The 14,332-nt window shown below is 43.5% G+C and overlaps 1 protein-coding gene across 2 annotated transcripts in view; it reads right to left on the bottom strand.

The window, feature by feature from the left end:
- Nucleotides 1-14,332, bottom strand: part of LOC137545486 (N-acetylated-alpha-linked acidic dipeptidase 2-like) — a 102,722-nt gene that overhangs the window by 72,635 nt on the left and 15,755 nt on the right. For both annotated transcript variants that reach the window (XM_068266794.1, XM_068266795.1), the window contains 2 exons: nucleotides 8,089-8,197; nucleotides 2,815-3,001 (listed from right to left, as the gene is read on the bottom strand). In XM_068266794.1, coding sequence (XP_068122895.1) covers nucleotides 2,815-3,001; nucleotides 8,089-8,197 — 296 coding nt within the window. The remainder of the gene's footprint in view (nucleotides 1-2,814; nucleotides 3,002-8,088; nucleotides 8,198-14,332) is intronic.

Genomic DNA, 14,332 nt, shown 5'->3' with positions numbered 1-14,332 from the left:
ATGTTTGTTACAAGCATCTCACTGATCACCTCTTGTGAGGCCTCTTTTCCACAGACTGTTGATAGGCAGTGAAATGCCTCTCAGACTCTCACAACTTCTCACTGCTGCCTGGTAACTGCTCACTGCTGCCTGGTAACTGCTTGCTGAGCACACAGATCAACAGTCCATGGAAAAGAAGCCTTAGACATGTAGTCTAAAGCCTGGTACACATTTTTTAAATTATGATTGGCCAATCACTGACCAATGTTAGGCCTCCTTTCCAAGAACTGTCGATAGGCAGTGAAATGCCTCTCAAACTCTCAACTGCTCACTGCTGCCTGGTAACTGCTTCTTGCTGCATGATAACTGTTTACTTCTGCCTGGTAACTGCTTGCTGAGCACACAGCTCAACAGTTCGTGGAAAGGAGGCCTTACTGCATCCATGTAGTATGAGAGCTTACCCATTGTATTTAGTGACCCTATACTACAGGGAGGTGATAAAATTAGTCTGTGAAATCCTGCCGCACAGCTTAAATTTTGTTTGGCCAATCACGGACCAATTTTACCACCTCCATGTAGTATGAGGGTCAGATTTTAAATACTATGAGCAGATTGTGTAGGCAAGCTCTAATGAAGTAGTAGAATTGTATGAGAGTACCAGGCTTTAGGGACTTGCTCAGATGTCAAGGGAATTTGATCAACTGGAGAAGAAAGTCCTATACAACCGCCCGTCACATATGCTAGACTAGAGCACACAGTAGTAAGCAGTGATTGATACAAGTTCCCCTACTGGTCACCATTTTCTAACTTTAAAAAGGCAGAAGCTTTTATAGACTTCTAGTCTGTCCTATAAAAAACACAGCCTTCTATAGAAAACAACAACGTTCTCTGACCATCCTCGCCAACCTAAGCTGAACTATTAAAATCTATTCCTTCTCCCACCATAATCTTACTCCCAGGGAAAAGACCTGCAATATGTGGGCCCATGAAGCCAGGAATCCAAGGTCCTAAGTCTGGTACACATCCACTTTTGATTGGCCAATCCATGTAGTACAAGCGCACTTACAGTTTATGGTATTCAAAATTTGTTTTTCCCCTCATACTACATGGAGGTGACAGTTATCTTAATAATGGATGGGTGTATTGCACCCTTAGACTAGAGCAAAGTTCACCACCTAGTCATGTAGGCTGGACTCCTTCAGGATCCTCTTGTTTAGGAGAGAGACAGAAATTGAGAAAGGTGTTCCATATGGGCACCTTTTCTGATCCAATCCCATCAATTTGAGCTGTGGCAAACTTGTCAAGACCTCAGCTTTTGAGGACTGGAATTAAGACAACACTGCTCTAACTGGTAAAATATAAAAATATATTAAAAAAAAAAAAAAATAGGGCCTCTTTGGTCCATTGCTCTAGAGACAGATCAGGGACCCAACAGGGCACCAAAAAAGAAAGAAAGTTTAAAATGCATCACCGGAGCTCCAGCTTCACACTGAATCCTACTGTACAGATACAGCAGTTTGGAAGTTAACTAACTGCCTCAACATTTGATTGATCCTTTTCTAAGCTGTGCACATTTGCATCAGCTCGGGATTCTCCCCACTATCCTTACAGGTTTCCAGCTTCCACCACAAGTGACTAGTAAAGCCTACACTCAAGTGCGTGGGGACAGGTAGCCCATGTCTTCGGGACCAGAGTTGGATAAGCTCTATAATTACATGGACAGATTTTAAGCAACAGGGAGCTCCATGTTGAAGACCATTTGCATTGAACATTCTGCATGACAACCTGGTGCAGCTCGTGTTGACCTCACTATGCACATGGATCAACAACTTTCTCACCAACAGGATGAAGCTAGTCAAGCTCGGCAGCTGCTCCTCCCATGAAAGACTCCAACTCCAAAGATTAATCAATGCTGTGGAGAAGATTATCTGGTCACCCATACCACTGCTGGAATTCCTCCACACATCTAGACTGGAGTACAGGGCAAACTATATAACCCAGACTCCTCCCACCCCCGCAGTTGCTTTTTCAGCATTCCACCTCCTAGCTGCCACTACAAAACTATCCCCGCCAAAACCTCCAGGCACAGAACACCTTTACCCAAGCAGTTCTCCTAAACTGAAGCCTTGTCCCAAGTATATCTTCCAACCTTCGTCAGTGGGATCCTTGCATCCAGTCACTGTATGCATTTGTTCTCTGACCAATGCAGAGAGTACCACAAATAACTCTGGGTACGATAACCGTCACACTTTGTGGATAAAGTGGATTCTGATTTCCCCTCCCCTGATGTGGAGCACCCCATGTAGGAAACTAGGTAAGCTAGCTCAGCTATTCTGGCAGTTACAGCCCATATGGGGGTTAAAGGGAACCCAAGGTGAGAAGTATATGGAGGCGGCCATAATTGTTTCCTTTTAAACAATACCAGTTGCCTGGCAGACCTCCTGATCCTTCGTCTAAAATACTTTTAGCCGTAGACCTTGAACAAGCATGCAGCAGATCAGGTGCTCTGAATCAGGTTTTAATGAATTAGCCATATGCTAGTTACAGGGTTTTGACACCAGACACTACTTATGCCAGCAGATCAAAAGGGTGCAATTGCGTACAATGAATTAGGTCTGCCTCCATATCGCTCTCACCACGGGTTCCCTTTAAGGGGGTTAAAGCACAATTTTTAGTATTTCTAAAAACATTTAATTTAAGAATAATTAGTACCCAAGGTGGAGCCAACACCCTCATACAAAAAAAACAAAGGCCCATCGCAATACACATTTTCACTATGCAAGTCATACAATGCAGAGGATGTAGAGCTGTGATCACCATTTACTAACACTTTACCTCTGTGCCGTGTTCATCAATGATGGAGATGTAGTTAGGCTGGCTGCTGTTAGGATAAGACACCAAGACATCATAATGGACCAGCTCAGCTTTATGCAACCCGAACTCCAGCCACTGTTTCTGGATCCGCAGCGCGAGATTCAGGTTCTGCTCTGTGCCGGCCAGGTGGGGAAGCTTTGTGAAATCTCTGTACAGGAGAAAGGGTTAGGAAAAAAAAAAAAGTTCAATTGCACTCAAAGTCATAGCATCACACAGTCAGCAACAAGAGTCCTCCCATTCCTTTACTCTCCCTCCCCACTGTGTGCTTGTTAAAGGACGCCTGAAGTGTGGAGGTTTCCATATTGTAACAATACATATTCCTTGGCTGTCCTGATGAGGGCAGGGTTTCAAAATATCCCCCCTTTCCCCCCGGACCTGCATGGACCCACCAACCCTTACTCTTTAGGGACAGTCACACAGCCACAGGTCACATGTAGATCTGCCTACTTACTAGTGACCAGCTGCTCATCCAGGAGCAAGCAGGGAACAGGAAAACACACAGGCTAAGAGAGCCCGGAAAGCCGACTCCTCCATGGGCGCCGCGCGTTAACAGCCTGTAGTACCGCTACAGGACATCAGGTGTCATCACGCGGTGGTGACGTGATGAATTGACGTCAGATGCAGAGAGCCCAGGAGGAGTCAAAGAAGGTGATCGCACTGGTAATCGTTCATTTGGCGTCACCTAGTGGTTATGTCCTGCCTCCACCCCCCCTTCTCCTATCCAGTCTGTACCCAGGGCAGTCACCCTGCCCAAGAAACAACCCTGATCTGGATTCTCTGCCTCCATTTCAGCCATAGATCCTGAACAAGCATGCAGATTATGTGTTTGTAGTCTAAATCCCCCCTGAAACAAGCATGTGGCAAATGAAGTCAGGCACTACTGCAGCATGAAAGATCATCAGGACTGCCCGATATTTAAAAAGGAAATAAAATGTGGCAGCCACCATATTCCTCAATTCAGGTGATCCTTAACCCAATTGCATACCAGCAGTCTCTGGCCCCTTAAGGACTGGTTTGGCTGGTACCAAAAAACGCTCCTAACGACAAGTCACTGCCCACCCATCGCCACAGGCCCCTTGCTCTTTCATCACCATGACGGCAGAGCTCTGAGCAGTCGGGAGCAGATTTTATTGGCTCCAGACCGCATGAGCCAATCTCAGAGTGGTGACGAGAGGTGCTATTGGTGGTCCCGGCGGTCTGTGCAGTGATCAAAATTTACGCCCTGGCAGGAATATGCAGCCCAAAAAGGCCATAGATTTCGATTACTGTGCTACAGAAGCAGTTAACTAGAAGAAAAGTCATGAGATGCTAATTCTGGCTTGCAAGTAAATTGATGCAAATTGTATGCATTTTTTTGGAATCCAATTAAATCAGAAACCAAATCAAAAATCTGTAGGAAGAGAAAAGGAATCTGATTGGCCCAGTAGCAAGCTGCATACCATTTGTTATGCTGGATCCACACGGTGCGTTCGCGCACTCGATTTCCGGCTCGATTCCCGTCGATTCGTTTATTTCCAACATGTCCGATTTGGATTTCGATGGATCGTTAGGTCGATTCGCATGCAAAGTATGTCAAATCGACCTAACGCTCCATCGAAATCCAAATCGGACATGTTGGAAATAAACGAATCGACGGGAATCAAGCGGGAAATAGAGTGCGCAAACGCACCGTGTGTATTCAGCATTATATTTGCATTCAAGCCAGAATTCTAGCATCTCATTCACCAATACTGATGGCCATGAGGTTAGGAAGGTTTACCAGGCATCAGTATTTTGATAGCTCTTCATTTATGTTAATAAAGACAGGAAAGCAGCGGAAGTCTTGCTACACTATTATCTCCATAAGAAGCCACATCCTGGAGGATCCTAGGAGCACTGATATTCCTAGTTGTAGCTACAACCCTTTACCAACAATCCCAAAGCCAGCAAGACACTACACTTATAGGGCCAGTGCACAACAAAAACCTCTAGCAGATCCGCAAAACGCTAGAGGTTTTTGAAGCAGATTTTCAGAGCGATTCTAGGCATGTTTAGAGAGATTTTCTAAACATGCATAGCGTTTTTTTGGAGCGTTTTTTGGAGTAGCAGATGTCATATTTTGTTACAGTAAAACAGCTTCTGTAACAAAAACTCTTGGAAACCCGCTCTGATCTAGCTTTTTCAGAGCAGTGTTCCACTTTCCTATACTTAACATTGAGGCAGAAATGCTTCAAAAAAAATCTAAAAAAAACAAAACAAACAAAAACGCTGCAGGACAGGCGTTTGGGAGAAAAACGAACTGCTCTGGTGTGCAACATCCCATTCACTTTCATTAGCCAAGTGGTTTTCCCCATGTCAGCATTTTAAAAAACGCTCCAGAACCGCTCTGGTGTGCACCAGCCCGTACTGTGTATTGGCTGAATCACCCACAAGGAAAGTATGGCAAATATCTAAGGCAATGGCCTCAATTCACTAAGCTTATCTCCTGTCTTTAATAACGTTACTAGAGTGATCACCATGGTGATGAGTCATGTCGTATGCAGGAAACATTTTACCTCAGGCAAACCTACAGTTAACTCTTCTGTCTTTTAAGTTAACTCTTCAATCCTTAAAATAACTCCAGAATTCTAACGTTAAAGACAGGCTGTTAATTAACTGCGTGTGAAAATTACTACATATGAGGTAACTACAGAGGGGGTAACGTAGGAATAAAGAGATAAAATAACTAACTATCACTGTGTGGTGGCAAGTTATCTCTTGCCTTATCTCCAGCATGATAGTAGTGAATTTAGGTCAATGTTCCTTAAAGCGGTCCCTGTGACTCAACAGTGCATGTTTTACAGGCAACCTCACCTATTGCACAGGTGGTGTAACCTGTACATAGGTGAGGTTGCCTGCAAAACATGCACTGTTGGGGAACCAAGAGGACAGGCTTGAGAAACCGTGCTCGAGGTCCCGACTGGCATCTTCTCAGAGTAGGTACAATATGGTCAATGGGATGCAAATTTCCAAGTATTTGCAGGTCGAAAACAAACCACTCAAGCGGAATTTGACTGGTCAGTTTTATAATTGCAAGTTCAAGCAATTTCTTATTGTGTAAATTTATTTTCATGTCAACCACCAAGCTGCATATGAAGAACATAAGTGAAAGTAATGAAGGTTGAAATATTTGGCATACTTTTTATAGCTCGATTTCTAAGACTCAAAATGCTGTCTACATTGTTAAGAGATTAGCACATACATAGTTGCTTACAGTCACCATAACATTTTTTCAACTTGGATTTACAGCTCAGTGAGCCACTGCACCACAAAATTACCACCCCTTCTAACCCAACAAATGCTGGGTCTTTATTCAATCTAAATGGCCAACTCATGGAGGCTCCGAAACTGAAGCCAAGAGGTTTTGTCAGCAACTGTAAGGCCTCTTTTCCACGGACAGTTGATAGGCAGCGAAATACCTCTCCAACTCTCACAACTACTCACTGCTGGCTAGTAACTGCTCACTGCTGCCTGATAACTGCTTGCTGAGCACACAGTTCAACTGTCCATGGAAAAGAGGCCTTAGTTGTAGCTACAAGTTGACACTAGTGCAGTTTCAGACTTCAGTAGTGTCCTGGTGCAAATCAGTCAGTTTTTTTTTTGTCTTCAGAAGCATACCAAACCACGGTAGCTGCTTACTATACAAGGTATGAATGGTCTTATAAAATGAAAATTACAAGTATGGGTTGTAAGCCTGGCAATTAGTGATGAGAAGATGAGGAAAACAAGTCTTCCCCTCAGGTCTTTAGATCTTCTGTACATGGATTGGTGGCTCCAATTACCAAATGATTATGCTAAAATCCTAAGCCCCTCCTCCCAGGACTTGGGGATTAAACTGAGATGAAGAGACACCCCAAAAAAGTGATTCGATTTTGGCAAAGGACAAAAAACGGCTTACATGAAGCAGTTAAGCCAGTGATTTAAGACAATTAAATTATTTAATGAGCACTAAAATCTTTTTTCAGATCACCGCCCGCTTCCTCAAGGGGAATAAAACCATACAGAAGCTCAGAGTAGAAACAAATATTCTGTGTTTGTCATTAAGTTTCCACTATGAGCTTCTGTATGGTTTTATTTCAGACACTATTAACCTGAGGAAGCAGGCTGTGACCAGCGAAACGTGTTAGTGCACATTGAAGAACCTAATTATTTTCTTTTACTGCTTCAGGTAAGCCATTTTTTGTCAACTTATTCCTTCCTTGTCAACATGGAATATTTTTTGGGGTTCTTTTCAATCCCAGTCAAATAAAAAAACACAAGTACTAGCAGTGAGAATAAAAGCCTAGAAATGTAACATTTTCCTCTACCCAAACATTCTGGCTTTGTTTACACTTACAAAAATGGGTCATACCATCTTAGAGTAACTGATCTGATTACATAGCTTGACTGCAGCTTCTTACAATTTGGACTGCTCTGTATACAAAGTCATGAGTCTTTCCAGTTTCTGGCAATTTCACATCTGGTCACGGTGAGAAAAGGGATTTCTCAGCCTTAGATTAGAGTCACAAGCTTGTCATGTCTTAGATCAGTAGGAAGTTGGACAGCTGGCAGATAATAAAACTGCTGAGACTCAATGTTGTCACAGTTACCACAAAAATGAGGAGCCCGATAACATCTTTTACTCAGGGGTTCTTCAGCACAAATAAATGACTTGTAGTGCTGCTCCATGTTAGGTTCTTCCACAGCAAATCTTTATTTCCACCACTATAGGACTTCAACTAGTAAGGGCAGGAGCTTCAACCCATTTGTCTTTTTAGGTTCTATCAAAACATGCACCTGTATTGTTGGAGGCTACTGCATTAGGAATAAGCTAGTGTGCTTTACTAGAACTGCCTGCACAACTTAATGGACCTTTCTGGTAACTGAAGGAATGTTAACACTGGATGTGCAAATTAAGGGTGTGGACTGTGGCATGGTTGGATTAACTATCTCCAACTCCTGATCTCTAGAAATGCTCCCAAGTCTAAAAAATGACCAGAGCAAAAAAAAAAAAAAAAAAAAAAAAAAAACCTGTCGATTTGTAGTCTTTGCAGGCGATTTAGTAAGATGGGAGTTCTGTAGCATGACTATCCAGGAAGTGCAATGCAATGTCAACATGGATCTAATTCCTGCTGCTTCCCTGAAACAAGCTGCTTTGTCAAGAGGACCGGTCTCCTCTTTACAACTCCTAAGTTAGGATTAGCTACATCTTATCTTGAAAACTGGTTACATTCTTACCGTAAAAATTCTTTTATGTTTTCTGCCTTCATTTCTGATACAATATCCTTTCGTACATTGACACTTTTAGGTTTCAATTTCAGGTCTTGTGTTGCTTTGCTGAGCCATCCTGGGGGACAACCAAGAAATTTAGGTTAGAAAAAGAGTTGCAGGAATTATTAAAGTTTTGAAACTGAAATCAAACCACTTCCGTCTAAGAGGAAATTGTGACTTCAGAATTGGAATGGTCGTTGACATACAAATATTTCTAAATCCAAATCTATGCACCTTTAAGATGCACCAGACAAGGGTCCATCTGAAAATGGCGCCTGCTAATAATGGCGCACGGTGTTGCCGCTAATCTGTTTGACGCTTATCGCTATTTAGCGTTATCACACAGAACCCTCTCTGTACCTATCCCTAACCACCCCCTGGTGGTGCCTAACCACCCCCTGGTGGTGCCTAACCCTAACCACCCCCTGGTGGTGCCTAACCCTAACCTTGACAGTGTTGCATTAAATCCATTCACTGTTTTGCAGTTAAATAACTTCTGCACTTTGGCTTATGTAGGTTAGCTATTGATAACTAGCGTTACTGTGCGCAACAACATCTGCTGTTTGGCATATGAACGGCACTATTGATAAATAGCGTTACTGTGTGCCTTTTTTCCCTGTGCGCCATTATTATGCAGTACTAAAGATAAATAGCGATAAGCGTATCTTTTTAATGCGGCGCCATTTGTATGCATAGGTGCTGTGCGCCATTATTCACTGATCCGCCAAAGGCAGAAGCTCTAACATCTGACTGGTCCATTTCTATAAAATTGGCATCAACTTGGGTGGTGAGGGCATAGGACAGTGTTGTACCACTTTTTCCTGGTTAATCTTGGATATATTAAGCAACTTATTGGCCATTACTACTTAAAACTGCCACTCAAGTGTAGAAATGTATCCCAAAAATAAAAGGACCACCAGAGTGGAATCTGAGAGTGCCCAAAATATGCCTAAAAATTGTCCAACAGGATGCAAGCCAGAGATTTTCATCAGTGGGTGTCCACATTTCCCATGGTATACAGATCTGTATCCAAGACAGGTCACTATCTGCATGGACATTTTCTCTGCTGTGTGCCAATCCTGGTAGGTAACAAATGAATCAATGTTCTGCTAGGTACACACAATTTTCTGGCAGCTTTACTTGCCAGATCGATTTCCAACATGTCCACTCTGAATTTCAATTGATTTTACAATAGTTTTTCCAATCAATTTTCATAGAAGTGAACGGAAATCGATTGGAAAAACAAAAATTGACATGTTGGAAATTGATCTGGCAGGTGAGTCTGCCAGAAAAAATTGTATGGCATGTACCTAGCATTAAGGGCCATACACACACACACACACACACACACTTCGCTCTTAGAAGACTTATCAGGTACATTGTGGTGGCAGCTTACCGAATTGTTTGACAATTGCAGTTAGTGACGGTCCTGTACTTAAATTTGTTTGATCAGCTGATAAGATTTGCACAGCTCTAGTCATGACTAGAAAAATCAGAGACTTACCTGACCAAACTGATGACAGGCCTCATGTAATCACCTAGACATGCCCATCACTAAAGGCAGTTGATAAAACTGGACATGCCACAATTTCTTTGCAGAATTCAGTGTCCATACACCTATAGACTGCAAACCAATGTGTCAAAACAATACCACCGATAGATTCATCCCGGATTAGAATATTCTTGATCTCTACCACACACAGCACATCTGTTTTCAATAAATTCCAGCAGGTAATCTCTGGGCCAGATTTACCATAAGGCACGTGCCTACAGGTGCCTGATGGGAGGGCGGCTCATTCCCCTCCTGCCTCCCTCCTTCCCTATGCAGAGTCCTGATGAGAGTGTAAATGAGAGGTTACTCACCCAGCTCTCAGCATAACACTGACCAGATCTCCCTTCAGTCAGGGGCACCTCTAGTTATTTAATTCTGAGGCTCCTCTTGCCTACTAATACTTGTGGGTACCTCTGGCTACCTAATCCTAAGGGGCACCTGTAGCTACCTAATACTGGGGGACACACCTGTAGTCATCTATGACAGGCAAGGGAAGTAAGGGAGAAGTGACAGTTGGGACAGCCGGCACACTTGCGGTGCGGTTGGGTGGGGTTTGTAGGTTCATGGAGGGTGAAGTCTGTGGTGCCAGGACATCTGTGCCTATAGGCTCCTGTAAGGTAAATCTGGGCCTGGGAATTCTATTGGGTTGAAATAAAAATTTGATCTAACTGCAGCGTTGCACTGTTCAATGTAGTGTACAGCGCTGGGCTGTCACTCTACCACTTTTCCTTCTGCCCGATTGACAGATTCTTTGCACCATTAGATACACTCAATTGAGTTTGTCAAAATTAAACTTCAGTAGGACAATTAGGGGCCATCAAATCCCAAACAGAGTGATCAAATCTGCAAGGAATCAAACGGGAATGCCAACGGTTGTATTAGCACCTCAAGCAGAAGAGAGGGTGAGCTTTACACCATCCATGTACAGTAATGACATTTCTGAGCACTGCTTTATTATGAAACAAAGCTTGAAACGAAGGCACCAAAGTAGGGTAAAAACTGATTAAAAAGGGGCCGTAGTGGTAGACTTACTGCCCCATCAAATAACTGCCCCATCTGTTGGTTTAAGTTCAACAATCATACCATTTATTAAGTACCCCACAATGCAATGAGTTTCAGGTTCTATCCCACTTCATTAGGCAATACAAAAATTATATCTATCTATCCATCCATCCGTCTGAATCAAAGTCAAGTGCCACCACTTTATTATGAGCTGAAGGGGCTTGTGATTCTTAAAGAGAAACTCCAACCAAGAAATTAACTTTATTCCAATCAGTAGCTGATACCCCCTTTTACATGAGAAATCTATTGCTTTTCACAAACAGACCATCAGGGTGCGCTGTATGACTGATTTTGTGCTGAAACCCCTCCCACAAGAAGCTTTGGGACCGCGGCACTTTTGATAGTTTGCCACAATGTAACAAGGTTCACAGACAGGAAATAGCTGTTTACAGCTGTCTCCAACGGCCAAAACAGCTAGGAGCAGCTACAGTACCTGCCCACAGTAAAAATGTCACCGTGTAATAAATGTCAGAATGTAAATAGGGGAGAGGAAAGATTTTACAATGAGCAAACACTGACTAAATCATTTATACATAATTATTGTAAAAATGAAGCACTTTTTTTTATTACACTATTTTCACTGGAGTTCCTCTTTAAGGTGCGTACACACGCACTACGGTCGGCTGAAAGTCCGCCCAGTGGGAGGGTCTGACAGACCCGTCGTTGGCTTTCGTAGTGCGTGTGTAAGCACCTTTACAAATATGGCATTACTTAGAAAAGATATAATTTTAAGATTTGCTACACCACTTTCACTTTAAAGGGGCACTATAGCGAAAAAGTGTAAATTTTAAAATACATGTAAACCTATACAAATAAGAAGTACATTTTTCTTAAGTTTCTCCTATGTGGCTGTCACTTACAGTAGGTAGTAGAAATTGCTGACAGGTTTTGGACTAGCCCATCTCCTCATGGAGGATTCTCAACATTTATTCTTTATAAAGACATTCCCTGAAAATAATTTCTACAAATATGCTAGCCAGGTCTAAAGCCTGACAGTTCTGTCAGATGTCTACAACCTACTGTAAGTCACAGCAACATAGGAGAAAAGTAATTTATGTCTCATTTTACATGTACCTAATTTTACACTTTTTCGCCATACTGCCGCTTTAAAGCAATTTGTGTACTCCTAGTGCAGGATGACTGGGAAGGCTTTTGGGGTAAGGGGGGGGCTTGTAAAAGTGTCCCATGGGAATTTAGAGACAGAGCAGAGGAGAAAAGGTCACTTTAACACATCTTACTCATTTTGTTATCCAAGCTCAGAGTCAGATTTGTACAGTGTTACTGGTCTCGCAGTGAAACAAACAGCTCACAGGTATACACAAAACCAGGGTCTGTTATGGAACTTATTTGATAAATAATAATTATCAGCTTATACAGGTTAAGTGTGATGTAAGGTTTATGTTTTTACTATAATGACGGCATGCTTTTACTATAATGAAGGCAGACTTTACAGTCACCAGTGTGACTCCCTCAAACACGATCACGTATCCACTCTCAATAGGTGTGTATATTTTGATACCAAATTACAACTACCATTAACCACACACAAATACACAGTCTATCGGGAGGTTAAATTGCATAACTTAACAAGGAAACATCACATTGGACATTGGACACCAAGACTGGCATTTGAAGAATAACCTTTGAGGGCCAGTGCACATCAAAAACCTCTAGCAGATCCGAAAAACACTAGAGGTTTTTGAAGCAGATTTTCAGAGCCCTTCTAGGCATGTTTAGAGAGATTTTCTAAACATGCCTAGCGTTTTTTGGAGCCATTTTGTGTAGCAGGGTTTATATTTTGTTACAGTAAAGCAGTTACTGAACAGCTTCTGTAACAACGCTTGGGGAGAAAAAAAAATAAGTTATATATTCGCACTGATCTAGCACTTTTCAGAGCGATTTTCCACTTTCCTATACTTTACATTGAGGCTGAATCACCTCTAATACGCAAAAATGCTGCAAGACCTGAGTTTGCGTTTGGGGGAAAAACAAACCACTCTGGTGTGCACCATGGCAAATTGTGACAGCTCTGGCCACAGGTCAAGCCTGCGCACCCAGTAGTCCAGGGGTTCATCGCTGCTCAGAGTGCCTATATCCGCACTTAAGGCAAAGTAGTTGGCTACCTGCCGGTTGAGGCGATGGTGGAAGGTGGATCCGGAAGGGCTAAGGTGAGGCGTTGGACTAAAGAATGTTTGCATGTCCGAAATCACGAGATTGCTAGAGCGTGTCCTTGCCTGCGTGGACATAGGAGGAAAATTACTGGCAGTGGCACCTTTATTCCGTTGTGCTGTGACATCACCCTTAAACGCACTGTAAAGCATACTTGCCAACTTGTTGTGCAAGTGCTGCATCCTTTCTGCCTTCTGGTAATTTGGTTACATCTCGCCACTTTGTGCTTGTACCGAGAGTCTAGCAGCGTTGCCACCCAGTACAGGTCATTGACCTTGAGTTTGTTTTTTTTTTTTATACGGGGGTCCCTCTACAGGACGGATAGCATGAAAGACCCCATATCTCCACAAAGTCGGATGCCGAACTACTAGCCATCTCGTCTTGCTCTTCCTCAGTGATGTCAGGCAAGTTCTCCTCCTCCCCCCCCAGCCACGAACAATATCATGGGAAAGGTGAGCAGCACGAGCCACCTGTGGCTGCTCTTCCACCTCCTCCTCAAAGCCACCTACCTCCTCTGACTCCTCTTCCCCAGACAACGACTCCTCCTCCGTGATGCCACAGGTGTTGATGATGCTGCAGGTGAGGTTTCCAACAAATCTTCCTCCTCTTCCTGTTCACGCTTCTATACAGCTTGATCCACCACTCTACGCACGGCATGCTCCAACAAGAAAGCATATGGGATCAAGTCACCGATGGCGCCTTCACTGCTACTCACCAGGTTTGTCACTTCCTCAAATAGATGCATGAACCTGCAGGCATTACGCATGAGTGTCCTGTACGTCGGCCAGAAAGTACCCAGCTCCCCAGAGCATGACCTTCCACTGTAGCTGTACAGATGCTCGTTGACGACTTTCTCCAGTTGTAGCAGGTGGTCAAACATAATCCGATAATAATCCGAACATTTGTATAGCGCTTTTCTCCTGTCGGACTCAAAGCGCTCAAGAGCTGCAGCCACTGGGACGCGCTCAGGAGGCCACCCTGCAGTGTTAGGGAGTCTTGCCTTGAACTCCTTACTGAATAGGTACTTGACCTAGCCAGGATTCGAACCCTGGTCTCCCATGTCAAAGGCGGAACCCTTAACCAGTACACTATCCAGCCACATGAGTGTGGAATGCCAGTGAGTCGGGCTATCACAAATCAAGCAAGTTGTTTCTCTGCTGAATATCGGCCAAGTGCGCCATGGCCATGTAGGAACGCCTGAAATGCCCACACACCTTCCTGGACTGCTTCAGGACCTCCTGTAAGTCTGGGTACTTCCACACAAATCTTTGGATTATAAGATTGAGCACGTGCCATGCAGGGTACATGAGTCAACTTTCCCAAACTCAAAGCCGACAAGAGATTGCTGCCGTAGTCACACACCACGTTGCCGATCTGCACTTGGTGCGGGGTCAGCCACTGATCCACCTGTTTGTTCAGAGCAGCCAG

This window comes from Hyperolius riggenbachi, chromosome 2 (genome assembly GCF_040937935.1).
Source record: "Hyperolius riggenbachi isolate aHypRig1 chromosome 2, aHypRig1.pri, whole genome shotgun sequence".
Lineage (NCBI taxonomy): Eukaryota > Metazoa > Chordata > Amphibia > Anura > Hyperoliidae > Hyperolius > Hyperolius riggenbachi.
The sequence above is the reverse complement of the archived record's forward strand: the minus strand, read 5'-3'. Positions and strand labels throughout refer to the sequence as shown.